At 40.0% G+C, this 23,777-nt stretch overlaps 1 protein-coding gene across 1 annotated transcript in view; it reads left to right on the forward strand.

The window, feature by feature from the left end:
* LOC128703847 (uncharacterized) overlaps positions 1 to 23,777 on the forward strand; it is a 231,110-nt gene that overhangs the window by 130,033 nt on the left and 77,300 nt on the right. The window contains exon 3 of the mRNA XM_070103774.1: positions 13,000 to 13,151. Coding sequence (XP_069959875.1) covers positions 13,000 to 13,151 — 152 coding nt within the window. The remainder of the gene's footprint in view (positions 1 to 12,999; positions 13,152 to 23,777) is intronic.

The following is a 23,777-nucleotide window of genomic DNA, read 5'->3' on the forward strand; positions in this document are numbered from 1 at the left end:
GTTGTCTTCAGCATTCATTGTGATGTCTGCTATATTATTATTTCAGTGAGGTACATTAGGTGGCAGTAGCCTGAACTAACTCAAGTGGAAGTTATCATTGAATTTGAACCTCTTGTTTAATGTGATGTATGTCAGAATTCTAATTTTATGCTCAATATTACCTACTTTGTCTCTCTCTCTCTCTCTCTCTCTCTCTCTCTCTCTCTCTCTCTCTCTCTCTCTCTCTCTTCATCTTTGTAATTTGTGATAAGGTGTAAGACCTCGCCTGTACCATCCATTATATCATTATATGTACCATATTATTAACACATACAAGAAGTCTCTGAATGTATTTTTAGTAAGGTGTGTATCGTATTAAGTAGTAGTAATCTGGGTTAAGTATAATTGGAAGTGTTCATTGAACTTGAACACTTGTGTCATATGATCTATTTTAGACTTCTGACTTTATAGTAAATATTTACTCTTGCATAAGCTATAAGGGGAAGATAAGCAAGGAATTCTTGTGTTGTGAGTCTTACACACTGAGATATCATCACTGGCAAACATGGCAACTGTCATAGAGGAACCTATTTCAGCAGGTGATGGAAATGATGATAGCTTCCAGACCTTTAAAAGTAAACAAAAGAGAAAAAGTGAGAAAGGGCTAGAGCGTCGACGTAGTCAGACTCACTTGACTCGTACACAATGTGACACTAAACGTCCTTGGTGCACAGAGGCTGCAAGAAGTCTTTCTTCAAAGGAAGAATGTGTTAAGCTGAACTTCCCTGACAACACCCTGCTGCCTGCTAAGTGTGCATGGCTAATGGAAGCTGTAAAGAAGCATCCTAACTCAAGGATCCAATTTAGGAAAAACACACACAACTTTGTGTTTGTGGAACAGAATGAAGAACTGATCAATGATCTACTTAGTACACCTTATGGGGATATTAAGCTGCTCCGACCTCCATCAGACACTCACCACTTTAAAAAATGGGTCAGTATCATAATCTTTGGATACCCTCTCTACATGGACCCATCCCATCTGACTCTCAGTGAGCATATCATCAAGCCTAAAAGACTTAAAGGAAAATCCCAAATTATTGCCAGTTGGGTGGGTCCTGTGCCCCTCCCCCGAATATCTGGGTGCATGGTTTACGTTTCCTAAACATCGAAGTGTACCTACCCCCTAAACGTAGGTGTTACAAATGCCAGCACTATGGCCATGTTGCAGTAGACTGTGGAATACTACATTCTTGGTGTGGTAAGTGTGCTGGGAAACATTCCACTAGAGAATGCACAGTAGGCCTTGACAGCCAAAAATTTAAGTGTATTAACTGTAAAGAAGTTGGGGTTACAGTTTCCCACAAGGACTGCAGTCAGAACCCAAACAACCTTCGATGTAAACCTGATAACAGTCCTTTAATGGTAACTGAGGATGAGGCCATCCAGTCTACCACAGCCAGATCTGAGACTGAACCTCTGCAAAGTGTGCAAGAACCCCACCTCACTGCAAAGGATTCTGGTGATACCAGAATGCCATCACACACACCAGCTGTGGAGGAGCTAGCCATCCCTGCTAGCACATGTGGAACTACTGGTCTGCCACTACTGATACCTATGGCTACACCTGAATATGAGGATGAGTTTGTCATTTTTCCCAATACACACAACTACAACAGTCAGACGGACACCACACAGGTAACCCCCCTGGAAATTGGAGATGAGTCAGATGCACAGGACCTACCTGCAATGAATGATGAAACAGAGAACACTCAGATGTAACCATGGTACCTGTTAAGGTGATAGGTGTTAAAGAAAGCACTAACTCAGAAGTGCCATCCTCCGGAGAGGCATTGGATTCGCCTGACCTTCCTCATATTATAACAAATTTCCAGAAAAAAATTGAGCATCTTGAACAGATCCTGACAAGTTTAATAAATATATGTAATCAGGATGATGCTCTTGAGCATGGTGATGATGTCAAAAGTGCAGCAATCTCCGTTCAGCTTCCAGCAATTTGTAAGAAAGAAGCCCATGACTCTTGCCTTCAAGACTTGCCTTTTAACTGGCTGTCAAGATGCCGAAAAATGCTTAAAAATAAAGGTCCTGAAGATAAAGACGTACAAACTATGCTATTTGCTCTTAAGTGCCTGCACACTGTAGTCAAAGCATAATAGTTTTACCATCTTATGAGCAAGAGATTGTAATAACTCACTACAATGGATACATTACAAATCTTTTCATGGAACATTGCTTCCATCAGGAAGCGGTTGCCTGACTTACATCATATTAGTGCAACCAAGAATATTGATGTCATCTGTTTGCAGGAATGTAGATTGAAAGATGGAGCACCTCCACCAAACTTGCCTGGATATGCAGCTTATAACCTAAGGTCAACCAACTGTTGTGTGATGTATGTCAGAAAGAACTTGCCACATTCACTCCTTTCCTTGCAGAGTCGAGTTAACATGCAGTATCATGGTGTCAAAGTATATGCAGGCGATTTTTCCATAAACATTTTTAATCTCTATGCCCCAGCGAACCAGCTTCGACCTGATGCTTTACCAGATCGCATCAATAGTGAACCTACCATCATTCTTGGAGATTTTAATGCCAGACATAAGAATATTGGTGGGTCTATAACAAACACCAATGGAACTAAACTAGTGAAATTGCTAAATGAGCATGATAATGTTCGAATTGTGGGCACTACTGAGCCTACTCACATATATGGTGGCATACTAGATCTGTGTCTTGGATTTAATACATCATATACGATGCATGACTCTGTCATAGTTGATGATCTTCTATCTGATCACTTCCCAAGACTAACAACTGTCAATCTTGATCACATCTCCAGCAATCAAGGAGCTAAATACAGAAGGAGGAAACTTATTCTCAAACCAGAACACAGAGACAACTTTATTAACCACTTGGATCAATGGTATAAGAATTACGAGCCCATTGGCACACAAAAATTTAATGATGATTTAATTACCACTATTGAGAGTGTTCTCACAGATCAAGTGGGCAGGAATAGGAAACAAAGACCCTCCACTATAAATAACAATAAAAACCAATGTAAATACTATAATGATCCACAGCTACGCAATCTAACACATGCAGCTAGGAGGATTGGTAAAGCATACCGTGAATGTAGAACCCCAGACCTGCTCAGAACGTTCCAAGCTGCACTAACAAATGCAAGGAATAGAAAGCAAGAACTTAGGCAACAGGAATGGGAACAGTTTGTTAGTGGATTAAATAGGTCCACCCCTTTAAGTTTGGCTTGGAAAGGTATAAATAAAATAACCAGGAAAAAGACTGGCAATGTTGCTCATCCCTTTCCTCTTGAAAAAGCAAATGACCTCATAAATGACTGGTCCAAAACATCCAGGCATGAAAACCTTCCATCTCATATTAGAAAAAATTTAGAGAGTACTTCTGAAGAAATGTTGAAACTGATTAATTTTATGAGCCAAAATATTGATGAGAGTGATTGCCTCTTTACCGAGTATGAATTAGATAATGCATTAACCAAAGGTCGATCAACTGCTCCTGGAGAGGATGGTATAACCTATGATATTCTCAGAACTCTAAGGCACGTGCCTGATAACCCTTTGTTGGCACTGTATAATCTCAGTTACATTGAGGGCGTTCTTCCTACTTCCTGGACCAATAGTCTCATTGTGCCTATCCCTAAGCCCCAACAGCCTGATACATTTAGGCCGATCTCCTTAACTAGTTGTCTTTGTAAAACTTTTGAAAGAATGATGCTTAACAGACTGTACTACAGAATCAGACACCAACTTTCCCCCTACCTCTATGGGTTCATGAAAGGTAAAAGTGTGCAGAACTGTATTTCCACCTTTCTCACTGCACACACCTCTACTAGTTTTACCACTTTTCTTGATCTAAAATCTGCATTTGATATTGCGAACAGAACCGTTATACTATATGAACTAGCCAAAATGAATATTGGTGGTAGCTTACTCTGCTGGATAATAGGATACCTGTCAAATAGAGTATCCTCTGTCCTTTACCAAGGCTTCAGAAGTGATTCTAAAGAAATGTCTTTAGGTACACCGCAGGGAGGAGTTCTTAGTCCCATGCTATTTAATATTCTGATTAATGCTCTCCTAAATGCTCTACCTGCCTCACCTAAACATATAGCTATAAGCTATGCTGATGATATCATGATCCATGCAACAGGGCATAAGAAGATGAATACCATTCTTAATGAAGTTCAAGCAATTTGTAATCGACTAGGCCTCATAATATCTTCCTCTAAAACAAAGATATTAACAAGCAAACGACATCCCCCACCCATCTATTTGCAGGGTGAAATCATTAGCTACGTTAAAACTTACAGATATCTTGGTGTAGATGTACCCTTTAACAAATCCACTATACCACAACTAAACAAGAAATGCAAAGCTAGGCTAAATGCTCTCAAAGCTGTTGCTGGCTACAATCCCAACTATGGTGCTAATGTGAGAATCGTGAGAATGATGTACATAGCCTATGTTAGGTCCTTAATTGATTATGCTGCTCCCATGTTGATATTAGCTAGAGAAAGTTCTCTCCGACCCTTGGAGTTAATGCAAAATGAAGGTCTCAGGATTATTCTTGGCTGTCCCAGATCTACAAAAGTTCTTAACATGAGGAAGGAGCTTGGTATTTCTAGTATCAGTGATAGGATTGTACTCGGTATTAGAATGTTGAGAAACGAACCAGACACTGTCACAGTGAATCTTACCAAGTGTCTAGAGGTAAATACACACAGATCTAAATGGATTGTGAAAACGTGCAATTGCATTAAGTTTTATAACCTGCATGAACTGTATCACTGTAGGCAACAAGAGCATTTCACCCCTCCATGGAAGATGTGTTCATTTAATATCACATACCTACAAGTCCCTCCCAAGAAGCTCATTGCTAGTAATCCCTTCCTTAAATCTCTTGTTAGAGCAACTGCTCAAGAAGAAATTTCTCACCTAGCTGGTAGTAATAAGTTATCACAAGTTATATACACTGATGGATCTAAACAGGAGTCTTCTGGCAGGGCTGCATCTGCTCTTGTTGTCACCTCCCTGAATTGTTTGCAATCCTAATGGCGCTAAAGCTAACCTATGACACTGAGCTTGACTCCATCATCATTACTGATTCTATGTCATCATTGAAGGCTCTTGACTCACATAATGACTCCAACAACATGCTCATTGGAGAAGCCAGGTATAGATACTCAAAAATTAGGGACAAAGGAATTAATGTACAATTGCTATGGATCCCATCACACATTGGATTACTCCTTCATGATAAAGTTGATATGTTAGCCATGAAGAGTACTCAGAAGGAGAATGTAGAATATAACTTTGGTATAACTGTGTCTAGCATTAGGAATAATGTTAGGAGAGAAGTAAATAATGAAAATGACTGTTATAGGAATGCAGTTAGAAGCCTGAGTAGATCTATAACCCACTATGATAACATGAACGTAGATAAGTATGTTTATGGAGCAACTTGCAATGTGAACAGACTGACTGATGTTGTAGTGGCCAGGCTTAGGCTTGGTTACAAGTACTTCTGGCAGTTTGGGAGACACACAGATGATGATCAAACTAAATGTAAATTATGTGATCAGGCATATGGTCACTCTCTTGAACACTATGTGCTTAATTGTCCACTTATTGAGGAATACAGAGACAGACAGTATAATAACCTATGTGACATGTCAAGATATCTTATTAATGAAAATAAGATACCAGATATACTAAGCAAATTTCCTAAATTTGCTTATAACAGATAAGTGAACTATAGATATGTAGATATAAATCCATATGTATTCCTGTTAGCCCTTTGGGGGCCTAGTTCCTAGGCCTTTTGTGTATCCATATGCTCTCGCGCTACCGTCCACAGGATGGATATGGAGTGCACAATAAACTAGCCACTTCGGTGGCAAAATCTAAATCTAATCTCGGCAATTCCAAAATTTTAATTAATTTCCAGCGACCCGTCAATTCCAAAGTTTTCCTTAATTTCCAGCGACCCGGCAAGTCCAAAATATTCCCTACTTAAGTGGTAGGAGCTTGAACATTAACCAGGCGTGTGTGAACGTGTTAGATGTGAGCGCCGGATTTGGCGCTCTCGTGGAGTGTAAGGAAGATAGCATTTTGAAGGAATTCAGGGTAGGAAGCACAGTGCCTGCATTCTGAAGGAGGGTGAAGATGTTTTGCCTCAGTGGATCATTTGATCTGTGATACTCGTGCACTTCTTGCAGGAGAGGTAGTGTCACCTTGCTTTGATGGAAGATCCCTGATGTCATAACATCAGCGGTCTGATGTTATCACATCTTTATTATTGCTTTACAACAAAAAGGCACAAATACTGTGACTGGAACAATACACAAATAACCCGCACAATGTGTAACTAGTTAATAGTCCAAGCCGGACCGAAATGTCGTTATAATTTTATTTATCCAATTTGTGGGTTATTTGTGTATTATTATTATTATTATTATTATTATTATTATTATTGTTGTGGAAAATTACATTTATCTGAATGTATCATTATGTACATAACAGTAAATATACACAGATAATTATTATTTATCAGTTAGACAAGTAGGAATTTGGGACACCTAGGTAGCAAAAAATGTCACCCTTCGATACCTACCACTGTCATATCCACAAGTTGCTCTTGACCTATTAATTACCAATGAAATGTGTATCACCAGGAATACTGGTAAATATATAAATTTGTGGACTGTATATTAAAAATAATAAATAATTATATATATACACAATTACATAACAGAAGGAGAATATCTTAAAAATCACTCACCAATTTAACTGGAGATTAAGTTGTATCATACTCAGAAAACCTCACTGTCTATACATGAAAATAACAACTGGCCAGAGTTATAACATAACAGACTTATCTGAGGTTCCTGGAATTGTCCTGTCCTGTCGCCTGATATCTCAAGTTATGCAGGAATGCACATCCAACAATTTCGCCTCCTATTTGAGAGGTGTCAGCCCAATTTTAACCTCTAGAGCACGAAAATTCCTTCCCATTACACTAACGTTGTATCCAATTCAAATTAACAATGGCGACTGTCCCTTCTCCCCAGGCTCAGTTTCCCATTTTCTATGACATAAATGTTATTAAATACAGTATGGCCATCTATATACATATAAATACTGAATTTCTGGAAAACATATACAGTATTTTCCACACTGCGGCTGGGCGGAGTTCATTACTAAACGACTCAAATTGCTCATTTGGCAATGGTGGAGGGCCTGGGTACATATAGGATCTGGTGTCCACACTGCGACATATTACACAAGATTTAATCACCCTTTTTACACTTTGTTGTCCTTGTGGAATCCAGAAAGTTTCCCTAATGCAATTTAAGGTATCTTGTACTCCTCCATTCATTACATTTTTATGGGCATTTAAAACAATTAAATTTGTTAGATGATGAGTTTTGGGCAGTAAGATAGGGTGTTTAGCATAATCACCCAATTCAGCATTTTGTAACCTACCTCTGCACCTAATTACATTGTTCTCTAAATACAGCCCCAATTTCTCTATTATGGAACCTTTCACAATTTTTCTTTCCATCATCAATTTAATCTCATTTCCATAGATTTCCTCCTGTACCCTCTTTATCCAATATTCAAGAGGATGTGAAAACTTATATGATATATTCATCTTGTTTAGAAATTTAAACACCAACTTAGTTACATTGATTAGTTTGGGTAAAGAAGAATACCTATTTATATCAATGGCTAAGGAAGGACACACTATTGGAGTGGTGGTCACAGTAATTTCAACAGGAGCAATATACGCCTTTTGTACAGGCCAATTACCTTTATTTACCAACCAGATCGGTCCTTTAAACCATGATACAGCATTTGCAAATTTAGCATAAGGTAAACCTCGAGACAAGAAATCAGCTGGATTCTCCTCACCAGGTATATGATTAAATGTGAACATATGCTGACCCAAACTATTATACTTCTCTTGCATCTGATTAATTTCAGCGACTCTGTTTTGTACGTACACAATTTTACTGTTTCCATTACGAATCCATTGTAAGGATACCTCATTATCAGACCAAATTACAGTGTCGCTAATATTTATCTCCTGCAACTTATTTCTTATATAATTAGCTAATTTGACACCTACATAAATGGCTGTTAATTCCAACTGAGGCAAGGTACGTGATTTAATTGGAGACACTTTAGCCTTAGACATAACAAGAAAAATAACACTTACATTGAAGATAAGCAACTGCTCCATATGCCAATTTTGAAGCATCACAAAAAATGTGGAGTACATTTTTCCCATCTGGATTGGCCACCTGGCGTGGGAACTCCAACATTGGAATTTTCTCATAATCGCCAATTAATTCATCCCACCTGTTAATGAATTCCTCAGGCAGAATTTCATCCCAAGCACATTTAAGTTTCCATGCTTCCTGAATTAATAAATTTCCTCTTATAGTAAGGGGTGACACTAAACCTAGTGGATCAAAACATTTGGAAACTTCAGCAAGCAAGACTCTCTTAGTTAATTTATTGGGCATACTGTAATTATTAGGTTTTAACATTAACAAATCTCTCTCAGTATCCCAAGTTAATCCCAATACATTACTACATTTTGGCACTTCATCTCCAGGGTAATCTTTACTTATTTTGTCCTTTAATTTGGACGAATTACTATTCCATTCCCTCAGAGGCATATTTGCACTTTGCATTATTTTATTAGCCTCTCGATAAGTCATTAACATTCCTCTTCAGTTGACGTCACACCCAGGAAATTGTCCACATAAAATTGTTTTTTCATTACTTTACTCAATGGACTTTCCATATGTTTAAGTTGTGCATTTATCGTCGCTTGAAGTAGGAATGGACTGGATGTAGCACCAAATAATACGCTCCTTAAGCAAAAGGTTTTCAGAGGGCTAAGTGGGTCAGCCTCTTGTAAACCCACTCATAGGAAAGCTTTACTTACGTCAGCCGTAAAGGCATAATGCTTCACTCTGAAATTTAATAAGATATCTCCTAATTTTTCCGTTAACGACGGACCTGTCATCAAACAGTCATTTAAACTAGGTACATTTTTGTTACTCCTGGCACTACAATTAAGCACAATCCTCAAAGGAGTGGTCTTAGAATCCTTCTTCACTCCGTGATGTGGCAGATAGTGACCATAAATTTTGGCTTGCTCAGGAGGTACCTCTTCTATAAATTTATTAATTAACTGCTCAGCAATTATATCATTATAGGCAGTTAACAATTCTGGTGTCTTACTCAGTTCGGGGAGCTGAGCCTTTAATTGTCCATATGCCATTCTGTAATTAGTGGGCAATTCTGGATGGTTCAGTCTCCACGGAAGTCGCACCCAGTATTATCCAGATTCAAATTTTACATCTTTCAGGTATTGCTCCTGAGTAAAAGAATCATCTGGACTTTCTTCATTTACATTTATTCCAATGCTGTCTAATTCTCACAATTTATGCACTGGCTCAACACCATCCTCTATGAAAGAATTATACTGGGGTACGACTTCATGAGTAAGACACACAGTTATGGTATTTGTAGTTTCCTCTAGTCATGAATTATTATTACGAGGAATCCTACCATACATTACATGGCCTCCTGCAGTCTTCAAAAGGGTGACACCACATTTCTTTACCATACCCTTTACAAAGGAGGCATAATAGTCACCACATATCAAAATGTTTATTGGGCCTACAGAATGATCACTTACACCAGAAGGTGCTAAATTTACATTATGTGAAAGTCTTTCTGTGGCTTTACTAAGCCCTACTGTAGTTATTTTCTCTGGAAGTCTATCTACAATTACTGCATTAACACGTTTTTTCTCATTGCCCAACCTGACAGTTACATAAACAGTGTCATACAATTGAGACCTTTTATCCGAGAGAAAAACCAAATGATTTTAAAGTTGTGGGATCTCCCATCTGTACTTTCATACCATCAAGACATTTACGTTTTATGAACGTACGCTGGGATCCCTGGTCCAATAATGCATTTACATTTTTTGATTTATGCCTTTTATCATCAATTTTTACATGTAACACAGGTAAGGCTACTTCAGCAAAACCATCATTATTAACATTAGCAGCAATTTTTACATTAGCTACTGTTGTTCCAGGATTGTCAACATTATCATTATTATCAAAATTATCAAATAGACCCTTACACATGACTATATGGTGTCTTCCTTTGTGGCATTGATAACAGAAGTTTAATTTGGCATAACAGTCCTTTACATTGTGATTACCTAAACACCTGATACATCTGTCAAGTTCCTCCAATCTTTCAACTTTATCATTCCATGAATTGTATGCAATGCAATTCTTAGAAAAATGAGTACCCTTGCAGAAGAGACAATCTCTCTTTTCTTTGATTGGTTTCTTATTAACTGGGCTACTCTTAGGAGGGTACTTATTCTTCTTACTTTGTGGAGAATCATTATTTCTGATTCCTGCTACTTGATATGCACCTATCCAACTCTTTTTAGGAAATGAAATTTGATTATTACCATTGGGATAATTTTTCCCTTTGTGAAACTTGACAGATACCTCAGAGTTATTATGTGTTGCATCTTTAAAATGAGTTAGTTGGCTGGTCTGCAACTGCACAATTAATTCTTGTAGACCTAGTCTTATTTCCTCCAGACCAAAATAACCCTTGTGATATTTGTTCGAGAGCCATTCAAGTGTTTTATAGTTTAATTTATTCTGTACCATGGCACTCAATAACCAGTCTGATTCCTTCAGATTATATTTATTACTTAAAGTTTTGAGAGTGCTCTCCAGTTTAACTCTAAACTGCTGTAAACCTTTGTAAGTGTGATCTGGAGATTTTAAATTAACAATGATATTCACTAGATCCAACCTACTTTGTTCTATATTACCATAAGTGACTTTCAACAAGTCAACTGCTTCCTTGTAAGAGTCATCTTCATTGGGAAAGGCTTGCATGAGTATGTGAGCATCTCCTCTTACCTGTCCTTTGAGGTAAAATAATTTAGTTACACAGGCTAGGTCACTTCTGTCATGCACAGCTGCTTTAAAAATTGACCAAAATTCCTCCCAATTTTCACCAGGATTAAATACAGGTAAACATAGTTCTGGGAGTTTTGGCAAAGACATATTATTTGTTGGAGCAGACTGATTAACTGCCTGGTTTACACATTTTAATTTATTCAAGGCCTGACTTTTACAAGAAAGAATCTTTTCCTCTAATTCATAATACTGATTAATCATGAGATCTACTTCAGTCTCATCTACACAGTTTACTAACAAATCTCCTTCATATTTGTTGTAATATAATTTGTATGAATCATATCTATTACCTAAAGCATCTAAATACAATTTTAAATCATCAGTATTGACAGTTTCTTGATTCATTAATTCCAATCACTTATTGTATGCCTTGGTTACATGAACTTTCTAGCCTGTATTGATGCTTTCTTTACTCTATATTCCATATGTTTGTCTTCTATATTAGTTTCCTCATTTTCAGCCATGATGCAATGTATTAAATTCACTTAATAACACTGATTATGTACTAAATTATGCACTTTATGAAGGTAAATAGTACAACTTACCTTTAAATCAATCCTAGCTACCTGAGCTTAGCAATTACATATAAGAAAATAATATAAACTTCAAATGTACATTAATACAAACCTTTAGCCAGCCTGGCTTATCAAAATTATTATACAAATTATTATAAATCCTTGCCAGAATTTGGCATAGCAAATTAATATTATACACATTAATATTAGTTACACTTGGCTTATCAATTACACATACACTGATATAAATCTTGGCCAGAATTGTCTTATCAAATTAATATTATACAAATACATTAATATAAATCCTAGCCACTTTGGCTTTGCAAAATTAATATACACATTAATATAATTAGCTACACTTGGCTTATCAATTACACATACACTTATACACATTAATATAATCTTTAGCCACACTTGACTTATCCAAATTAATATTGTAATAATTATAATCCACTACACATTAAGTAAATTTGTGAACTTAACATCCACCTCCTTCTGTTATTTCATATATAATTATTAAGTAATTAACTAATTAATGACTTCACTAATTACCTCCGGTTCAAGAAGGACCAACGGGCAAATTAAATGTGGAAAATTGCATTTATCTGAATGTATCATTATGTACATAACAGTAAATATACACAGATAATTATTATTTATCAGTTAGACAAGTAGGAATTTGGGACACCTAGGTCGCAAAAAATGTCCCACTTCGATACCTACCACTGTCATATCCACAAGTTGCTCTTGACCTATTAATTACCAATGAAATATGTATCACCAGGAATACTGGTAAATATATAAATTTGTGGACTGTATATTAAAAATAATAAATGATTATATATATACACAATTACATAACAGAAGGAGAATATCTTAAAAATCACTCACCAATTTAACTGGAGATTAAGTTGTATCATACTCAGAAAACCTCACTGTCTATACATGAAAATAACAACTGGCCAGAGTTATAACATAACAGACTTATCTGAGGTTCCTGGAGTTGTCCTGTCCTGTCGCCTGATATCTCAAGTTATGCAGGAATGCACATCCAACAATTTCGCCTCCTATTTGAGAGGTGTCAGCCCAATTTTAACCTCTAGAGCACGAAAATTCCTTCCCATTACACTAACGTTGTATCCAATTCAAATTAACAATGGCGACTGTCCCTTCTCCCCAGGCTCAGTTTCCCATTTTCTATGACATAAATGTTATTAAATACAGTATGGCCATCTATATACATATAAATACTGAATTTCTGGAAAATATATACAGTATTTTCCACAGTTATTGTCATCATCATCATCATCATATTAACAGTATCGTATTTGAAGCTACTATTATTTGACTTCTATTTGAGTACAAGATTGTGCAATACAAAGATGTGTGTTGTTCCCACAGTCACAAGGGACGGTACACGGGGAGGAACTGGCCTATGTGTTCGGCGCTCCTCTTGTCGGAGGCTTCAATCACTTCGGTCTCAACTACACACTGGAAGAGGTCTTCCTATCAGAACTCGTCATGACTCAGTGGACCAACTTCGCCAAGACCGGGTAAGAGGGACTGACGTGTCAGCCATCAAACTTCGTTGCTTAGTGGTATAGCAGTTGCCACACAACTGAATAAGACCCGGTTTGATTCCCAGGTTGGTTGCCCGTTTGACTATGACTAAACTGGTGCCTGAGTGTTATTCAACTTTTGTAGATAGCATCGGATCGGATGGTCTTACAGAGATTTAGTTGGTAGAGAATGGCATTATATTCTGAATATTGCAAAATCATAGTAAATTATTTATACAAATAATAATAATAATAATAATAATAATAATAATAATAAAAATAATAATAATAATAATAATAATAATAATAATAATAATAATAATAATAATAATAATAATAAATATTGTACAATTTTCTATACTCAGAATGTAGAATAGATACAATACCCAAGAAATAATTTAAATGAGGCTATTGATTTGCCATGTAAATGTTAGATTGTTTACGCATTATTTATATTCAGAAGATTATATCACTTGAAGTGTGTACACTGAGAGCAACAGTGCATGTACACATGGAGTGTACATCTCAGTTCATATACTCTTAGAGTTTACTTAAATCCAATAGGCCCATTTTTGGGGATTAAAGTATTCTTGATTGTTGGTGAACAACTATGTCCAGCCTTACGATCCTCGTGTGCCGATAGGCTTTAAGTGTAATTAACCAACCAGCCAACAGTCTGCTATATTTCCAGCCTGGCTAAGAATACAACTGCGTATATATCATTCAAGGAAAACATTAAAGCCGTGTGTCATACAGCGATTAGGAATACAAGCGATATATATTTGTGTATATTCACTAAAAAATTCATTTCAACCTATGAAGAATGAAAGTCAATACCGTGGCTGGAACAGATTACAACTGTCCCAAAATTTTCAAATGAAATTATATATGACGTTACGGTCACTCCTGGACCATCATCAAGTCGCGAGTGAATGAGCAAAGGTGATGCAGCCAGAATATAAGTCAAGTAATTGCGTAGGAAACAGCCAAGGTCAGGTCAAGTCGCGTATGTTTTGAAGATTAAACTGTTTGAAAATGTACTTGAAAAGCCAAGCATCAGCAGAAACAAACCGGGACTAATTTTTATGTGAAGGAATGTTGCGTGTAAGAGCCGATTTAACAAGACAACGTGTGAAGGGTAGTGGAGGGATAGGTAGATAAATCATGGAACGGGTGTGCCTTGAACCCATGGCCAATGAATCCTAAAACTCACAGGTAAGTTTGTCAGAGGACCTGCTTATGGAATGGTTGTTTTCTAACTTGACAGAAGAGAGCATCGTTAATTGTGTTTCTTTAAGACACCTGATATCCCTGTTCACCTATCAGTAAATAGGTACCTGGGTGTTAATCGACTGGTGTGGGTTGGATCCTGAGGACAAAATTGACCTAATTTGCCCGAAATGCTGTATATTATTGATGTCAGGTCTGTATACATTGTACATGTACTTTTAGAAATAAAGATTATTATTATTATTGTTATTATTATTATTATTATTATTATTATTATTATTATTATTATTATTATTATTATTATTATTATTATCTTAGGTATATTGTCTTAGCCTGTCAGGAAAAGAGTGGACATTTTCACTAATGTATTGGAGAGGATAAGGGTAGACACCGAAAGTTTTGGTCTAATCCAATTACAAGAAGATAGGCAAGCTTAATGTTCATAAAATTATGGAGATTATTATGATTTTTGTAAGTTAGAGAAAACAAATTTCGAGTATTGTGGCACGAGAACTGGGATATTTATCAAAGAAAGTCCATTTCGCATCGGTGTAAGCACAGTTTATGAAAATGGGAATATTAGTCCATTTACTGCAAGGTGAACAGTAAGAGTTTGGCAAGGAAACTTGCCCATATGTGTCACCTCACCTGGGAACTTCTTGATTCGCCGGTACTCTCCCGGTCCGGGTCTTTTCCAGATGGTGACCCGGCCTTGGCTCCCTGTTTTGGGAGTGTTTGAGACCTATGTCTACCATGGAAGGAGGTAGAAGTACCTCCTCATATTTTATGACCAACTGTCCCCAGGCCAAGCCCCATTCCCCGTCCCCACGGGGCTCGTAGGGAGAAGCTAGTGGAGTGGCAGACTTGTGAGATGCATGTGGTAGTAAGCTCTGGCTCTGGCACCTTCCCCACCCTAAAAGGGCTCGTGGGAATGGTGTCCAATTATTAGGGCAACGATATATTTCAAAGCTCTCCACCCGCCCCAGGATCGAACATGTGTGTTTATCAAATCCTTTAAAATAATAATGCCTATAATGTCTTTAAAATGTTACGTTTATTTCCTATTATAAAAGTTTTTAGTACAAAAGTAGTAATTTATCTTTAAACTATATAGAATCAGTCAAAATAGTTAGGGCTTAAAATTATCAGAAAATATTACTATTTTCTTTAACAGAAATGTCAAAGAAAATAAAATTTCAAGCTGTTCTTTAGTTCAAGGGACACTTAAATAATCTGTGCATAGGTTAAATTTTTACAAATAATGATCTGTATTGTATCTCACACAACTGTGACAAATGATAATTATTAAAAAAAAATTAACAGAGCCACATATTACCATAAGATGATGTCATAACTAGTCCCTGGACCCAACAAGCGCTTCTGTAATCTTTACACTACCCTACATGGGTATGGGGTGAATTTCAGAGCTGTAGTACATATTAAACTAAAGGATGACACAAGTGTACGCTGCAAGTTTCTTTTTTTTAATTACTAACTCCCGGGATAACCCAAGGAAGCCAAGAAGTGTTGATTTCCACTTAGTCTATTAAGTCCTCTTTCCCAGGAAAACCAATGAATAGGTGTATTTTGGTCGCTGTGCAACCCGAGAAAGGTATCCTGTATTACATAGTGCCAGTCATCTGTGCTTCAATGTAAGTGATTGGAATAGTGCAGATTGCGGCATGAGTTGATAATGCATCAAAATTACCATTGAAAATTTGATGTTAACAAGGACCAGATTCTGGGTATCTTTATTTGTAGACGTTACGCCATTCAGTGATTTTATCAACACAAATTAAAGGCCATAATGGGAAGACTGTAGAACTATATACAGAAGAAGTGGTAATCAGTCCCTCATCCATGACTACGGTACTCTTTACCAACTACAGGATTGAGGGACTGATTACTTCGTCTTCTGTATATATTTATACAGTCTTCCCATTATATCCTTGAATTTGAATTGATAAAATCACTGAATGGCAAAACGTCTACAAATAAAGATACCCAGATGTTGCACATGTGTCTAATTCTTCATCTTGTCAGTACTGTATACCATTCATGTACGACTGAACAGTATCTCCAGCTATTCTGTACGGAAATAAATAACAAAAAGGCACAATACCGTGACTGGAACGATACACAAATAACCCGCACATAAAAGAGAGAAGCTTACGACGACGTTTCGGTCCGACTTGGCTACCCTTCCCATTTCATAGACTCTGCCCTCTCACGTGCTAAACGCAATTTCTGACTCTCCCAAACTCTCTACTCATGGGAACTCTTCTATCCTCTGCCTTCCCTACATTTCCGGTCTTTCTAATCTCAACAATTCTCTCCGTCCCTTAGACATCAAGCTTACCTTCCGCCAGACTAACACTCTTCGCACTAATCTCGTTCATACCTCTCCTCCCTCTACAGATGTTCCTGGTGTCTACTCTATTTCTTGCTCCTCCTGTCCTCTTCAATACTTCGGAGAAACTGGTCGATCTCTTTCTGACAGACTTAGGGAGCACAAAAATAGTGTTAGGCTTGCCGACACTAACAATGCTCTTTTCTGTCACGTCAGAGATCATAGCCATCCTATTGACTGGTCTTCTGCTAAAACTGTCTTCCCTACTTCCAACTCGAACAGTCGCCGTCTAGTTGAATCCTCTCTAATACACAACTTTCCTTGTATGAACCTTAGCCCTGGCTTCGTCTCTGTAGATGCCTTCCTCTCCCACTACATTGTAAAATGCTCCAAACTTCAGAACACCCGTGACTTAACCTGAATCCTCATTTTTTCTTTTTCTTTTTCTTCTTCCTCTTCCCCTTTCCTCTTTCCTTTTCTCTTCTGGGTTGTCTTTCTCTCTCCTGTCTCGTGTTTCTGTTCCTTCTTCATTTATTTTATTTCACCACTTCCCCTTTCACGCACCTCTGTGCGCTTGCTCTCCCTCTGTGGGCATCTAGCTCTCTTGCAGTGCTCCCCTTCCTTTGTATTTGACTGGCTCGTCATCCTTATTTCCCACTTCTACCACTACCACTACTACTACCTCTTCTTCTTCTACTACTACTACATCTACTGATGAAATTAAGACATGTGCGGCGTCTGGTTGTCTTTGTTGTGGACGTTCCGCCATCCAGTGGCTGGCTGGATGGCGAAACGTCTACGATGGGGATGCCCGGGTGTTGTGCATGTGTCTTGATTTCATCTTGTCGGTATTATAAACAATTCTTGTACTACTACTACTACTACTACCCCCACCACCTCTTCCTGCCTATATATAGCCGTCCTGCTTCACCTTCACAAAAAGATCAGAGATCACACACTGCTTACTCACGATGCATTACTCTAACAGAGTAAAGATCAAACCAGCGAGTGGCACAACCAATGAGTCGTCCAAACTAGCACTTGCAGCTGTCGTTAGTGGCAGGCTGCAAGTCAAATGTAATGCGATTTTATCGCTCAAAGAGGCCTTTGTTGTCGTCTGTACAGACGACACAGAGGCTGAGAAACTACTTACCACCACTGCTACTACCACTCTACGAGACCAGGGATTTCTTGTCTTGACTTCCCCAGCACTGAGGGCCAGGAGAACTGTGTTCCTCAAGCGACTCGACAACCTTATCACTGTACAGGCCACTGAAGAAATCAAGTCATCTATCGAAGCAAAGAACCCTTGGGCCAAGGTGGACTTCATTACTAAAATACCCAATGCTTCATCCATGCTGAAGGTCACCTTCAGTGACGTCAACATGGCAGCCAGAGCTCTCGCTGAGGGCCTGGCTATTCACTACTTCCACATCAACCCAGCCTTCATCGAAGCAGAGAAATTCCAACATATCTCACAGTGCTATAATTGTTACTCATACTTACACACCACAAATGATTGTCCTACCAAGGACAAGAAGTTCTGCTCCACCTGTGGCCGTGAGGGTCATGACTTCAAGAATTGCACTACTGCTTCACCACCTAAATGCTTGAACTGCAAGAATGACCACCATACTCTTGCTGCCAGGTGCCCTACCAGAAGAGACATACTCAAGAAACAACAACAACAAAAGAAACCCAACCCACAAGCAACCACATATTCTGCTATCGCCAAGCTTCAAGCAGACACTACCAAGATACTACATGCCACGCAAGCTACTCCCACCACTTCCCTGCCAGCACCTACTGCCGACTCCACCAAGATTCTTTGTTGCATTATGTATGCTCATGTACAGAATGCAGCTGAGCCTGGTTCCTTCAACACCACCATCAATGAACTTTTCAAACTAAATAATATGCCTGGCCTCACATTCCCTGCATCACCACCTTCCACTGAGATCCTAAAATCTACTGCAAATATTACCAGCATCACCGCTGCTCCACCGCTGTCACAACCTCCACTAGACACAGAGATGGACCAATCAGAGACCTCTGAGACGTCGGCAAAACCCACCAATGAGAGTCCACTACCGCTTTCATCCACTGCTAGAGCAACTGACCAGTCGGAAATCTCGCCTTCACCAGTTCAGCCACCAGCCAAGAAAGCAAAAACACAAGACACTGCGGATGCACCTCAGGGTGCCACTGTCACTGATACTGCTGCACCACAACGGGTCCGATATCTGAAAGGTGTATACTTCTACACAACCAAGGAGTATAAGAACACAATGCTGTCTTCAGAAATCCATCATCACCTCCAGGACGGAACAGTCAAGTATACCTACGACCAAACTGCTACATACACCACTGCAGACATGACCAGACTACTCACTGCCAACACCCAACATCTTGTGGAAGTCAAGTACACCTCAAAGAGGAAATTCAGGATGCTTCAGAATGGGGACCTTGAAGACGGTACCCTCGTCTAGCACGACTATCCATGACCATTCACCCAGCACTTTGCTGTCTGCTAAAGCTGGGGTGTGGCTCCAATCAACCCTGTAACTGCTGCCTCTGCCCGATTGTGCTTCTCTTTGGGGAAGTCAGCGCAAGATAGAAGAAGACGACATCCTCCAACCGGAGGGCCAAGAAAGAAGAAAGATGATTATCGTCACCCCCCACCCGGGGGGCCACTGCCGGGTCACCATCTGGAGAAGACCTGGGCCAGAAGGACCTGCGAATCAACATGAATGAAAATGAACACCAACACACGACACTCCACACAGGAGAGCACAGCGCTAGCACGATCGACACCATGCATTGCCCTTCTAGGGCATGGTTGGTGCCAGAGCCCGAGTTTGTACCTTACAAGATGAGGGGGGTACTTGTGCCTCCTCCCATGGGAGACTTAGGTCTCAGACACTCCCTAGACAGGGAGCCAGTGCCGGGCCACCACTTGGAAGGGCCCGGGCCGGGAAAATACCGGCGAATCTTTAACAACAACCTCTGGTTAGTGTGACTTTGTCAATGGTCCAAGTCGGACCGAAACGTCGTCGTAAGCTTCTCTCTTTTATGTGCGGGTTATTTGTGTATTCTGTACGGAAATATGCAAATCTACCGTAGCTACTGAAGTCATAGAGGAATTTTTATACATCTTCGATACCCAACTGGCTTCTCCTAGTTCAGGCTGACAGTTACATTAAAAAAAAAATCCTGTTTGCTTGAGTATACAGGAAAGCCATCCTGTGTGATGTAGTATGACAGAGTATGATAGAGTATAGCAAGAAAGCTACCATGTATAAACATAAATAACAAAAAAAGGCACAATACCGTGACTGGAACGATACACAAATAACCCGCACATAGAAAAGAGGAGCTTACGACATTTCGGTCCGACTTGGACCATTTACAAAGTCACACACTTCTCGTTAGTACGGCCGAAACGTCGTCGTACGCTCCTCTCTTCTATGTGCGGGTTATTTATGTATGTATAAACATACTTAATGCTCTAGCCTTCCATAATATCATAGAGAAATGAGTAGTTGCACACTTCATGTAATAAAAAGGGGAGACACTCTCAAGTTCAGTGATAAGCAACACACTAGCACCTACGTCTGAGCCAGGATATTAAGTTCATGACCTTTACGATGATATAGCTCCTTCATATACAATATTCATTTTACTCATTTCGGGCATCGTTTCCATTTGAGTTCATTGATCTAATTCTTGTTCCCACATACCACAAAATCTTTTTCGTTGTGGTTACAAAATAATGTATTGAAGTTTCCAGTCTTCGAGGTACTACTTCCAGCTTTCAGCTCCTCTGTACCTTGTCAAGATAGACTGTGTGTACTCACCTAATTGCACTCACCTAATTGTGGTTGCAGGGGTCGAGACTCAGCTCCTGGCCCCGCCTCTTCACTGATCGCTACTGGGTCCTCTCTCTCTCTGCTTCCTGAGCTTTGTCATACCTCTTCTTAAAACTATGTATGGTTTCTGCCTCCACTACTTCACTTGCTAGGCTATTCCACTTGCTGACAACTCTATGACTGAAGAAATACTTCCTAACGTCCCTGTGACTCGTCTGAGTCTTCAGCTTCCAGTTGTGACCCCTTGTCCCTGTGTCCCCTCTCTGGAACATCCTATCTCTGTCCACCTTGTCTATTCCCCGCAGTATCTTGTATGTCGTTATCATGTCTCTCCTGACCCTTCTGTCCTCAAGTGTCGTCAGTCCGATTTCCCTTAAGCTTTCCTCGTACGACATTCCCTTGAGCTCTGGGACTAGCCTTGTTGCAAACCTTTGTACTTTCTCTAACTTCTTGACGTGCTTGACCAGGTGTGGGTTCCAGACTGGTGCTGCATACTCCAGTATGGGCCTAACATACACAGTGTACAGTGTCTTGAACGATTCCTTATTAAGGTATCGGAACGCTATTCTCAGGTTTGCTAGGCGCCCGTATGCTGCAGCGGTTATTTGGTTGATGTGTGCCTCCGGTGATGTGCTCGGTGTTATGGTCACCCCAAGGTCTTTCTCCCTGAGTGAGGTCTGTAGTCTTTGTCCACCTAGCCTATACTCTGTCTGCGGTCTTCTTTGCCCCTCCTCAATCTTCATGACTTTGCATTTGGCTGGATTGAATTCGAGAAGCCAGTTACTGGACCACATGTCCAGCCTGTCCAGGTCCCTTTGCAGTCCTGCCTCATCCTCGTCCGATTTAATTCTTCTCATCAACTTCACGTCATCTGCGAACAGGGACACTTCAGAGTCTATTCCTTCCATCATGTCGTTCACATATATCAAAAATAGCACTGGTCCTAGAACTGACCCCTGTGGGACCCCGCTCGTAACAGGCGCCCACTGTGATACCTGTAATTTGGTCTGATAATGAGATCCTTACCATGGATTGTGTGTGTGTGTGTGTGTGTGTGTGTGTGCAAACGATTATAAACTGTGTGTCACTCTGTGTAAAGATAGGCATAAAACTGGTTACAATTATAGCCTTAATTTTTAAAGGTTGTGGACGAGTAATCCAGTAGGAGGCGTCGGTCAGTTGACCTGAAGCTTACGTAGCGGTGGTCTGGTGGCTAAAGCTCTCGCTTCACGCACGGAGGGCCCGGATTTGATTCCCGGTTTCCCTATACCTGTTGTCCTGTTCACCTAGCAGCTAATAGGTACCTGGGTGTTAGTCGACGTACGGGAAGTCCATTGAATAAAGTAATGAGCAAACAATTTTACGTGGACAATTTCCTGGGTGTGACGTCAACTGAAGAGGAGCTGTTAATGATTAATGGAGAGGCTAATAAAATAATGCAAAGTGCAAATATGCCTCTGAGGGAATGGAATAGTAATTCGTCCATTCGCTGCCTGACCACGGTAGTGTGCGGTAGTGCTCTGCACCCCTCTGCTGTGTGTAGGCGAGCGCCCTTGTCAGTTACCTGGCTGCAGTGGTGTGAAGTGGTGCTGTCACACCTCAGCTAACAACTTAGGTGCACTGTGATCGTCAAGATGGCGGTTAGTCTGAGACGAAGGATAAATACTGTAGGCATCGAGCTACTTAAAGGAACGATAACGACCAGTTCTGCGCAAGTCTTATTGCCAAAGATCATACGGGAGACTTATGGAGTACAAGATAGTGACTTGTATGGTGTAGCATTGAATGGAGGACAACGAATTTTCGTCAAACTACTATCAGCAACGGTTTATGAATCGTTAATCACCAGGTTTCAGGACGTGAGTCTTAACGTCACACCAGCTGTCACTGTAAGAATGATAGATGTTTCACGGTATTATACGTGGATCAAGTTACGCAACGTTCCCTTTGAGGCGGACGAGGCAGATATAAGGAAAGTTTTTGAGAAGTATGGGACGGTGCATTATGCTCAACATGGTACGTGGGCGGCAGGAGCCTATGCTGGTTTTCCAGAGGGTTCTTTCAACCTCAAAATGACTTTGAGGCACCAAATACCATCCTATGTGTACCTACAAGATTTCAGGACGCAGGTAATGGTAATGTACCCAGGACAACGACGTACATGCCGCCTATGTGGTGAGTATGATCACATAGCGGCGACCTGTGACAAGCGAAGACATGTGCCTGGACCTGTGGTGGACGTCGCAGCCCCTGCTTCAAAGGTGGCAGGTGAGGAACAAACATCGGATGGAGGGCGTGGTGTTTTGTGGAGCGAGATAGTGGATCAGGCACACAGGACTGGTGGTGAGTTGGAGTCCCGCCCCCAACTGCCTGATCAGGTGTCGTCTCCTGTGGATAAGGAGGAGCAGCAAGTACAAGAGAAGGTTCTTGAGATTGAGGAGGAATTGGTGGAGGTGTTGAAGACGTTGTCACCACCAGAGAGGGACGTTACATCTGAGCGTGGTGTCATTGGAGAATCGTCGCTTCCAGAAAGTCTGAGACATGATAATTTGGGACGTGATGGTGGTTTGGAGTCGTCCATTGACTCATTAAACCATTCTCAGGTGGAGGTGGAGGTTCATCGAAAGGTGACATCTGACCAAGATATGTGTAACATGACTGTCACGAGAAAGAGGGCGGCTACATCAGATTCTGATGACGTCCTTACGCCTGCACAAAGGCCTGGGAAACAGACTGAGGTGAAGTGTGAAGGTAGTGGTGTAGGTGGTGGTAGCCATGATAGGAGGCACCGGAAGAAGGGGGGAGGGAAAGAGAGCACTCTGAAGGTGTTGAACGTAAATTCAAGCTCTGGAGTTGTAAAGAGTGATGAGAGGAAGCAGGGGTGGAAACTTTAATAGGCCTTAGGTGTATGTCTGTAAATGTTAATGGGTTATGTAGCGGTATGAAGAGAGATTGGTTTCGTAATTTTCTGAATAAATCAAGAGTGGATGTTGTGTTCCTGCAGGAGCACAATTTCAAAGAGGGTAGGGTGTTGGAGGTGGCAGGATTTCGAGTAGTTACCCTGCCATCTCCCCGTCTAAAAGGTGGTGTGGGAATTTTAATAAGGGAGACGAGCCCGTTTGTTTTGCAGAGAAGCGAGGGAGGAGGGGGAGGGAGGGTGTTGCGTGTGGA

The sequence above is a fragment of the Cherax quadricarinatus genome, chromosome 87, assembly GCF_038502225.1.
Source record: "Cherax quadricarinatus isolate ZL_2023a chromosome 87, ASM3850222v1, whole genome shotgun sequence".
In the NCBI taxonomy this organism is placed as follows: Eukaryota; Metazoa; Arthropoda; class Malacostraca; order Decapoda; family Parastacidae; genus Cherax; species Cherax quadricarinatus.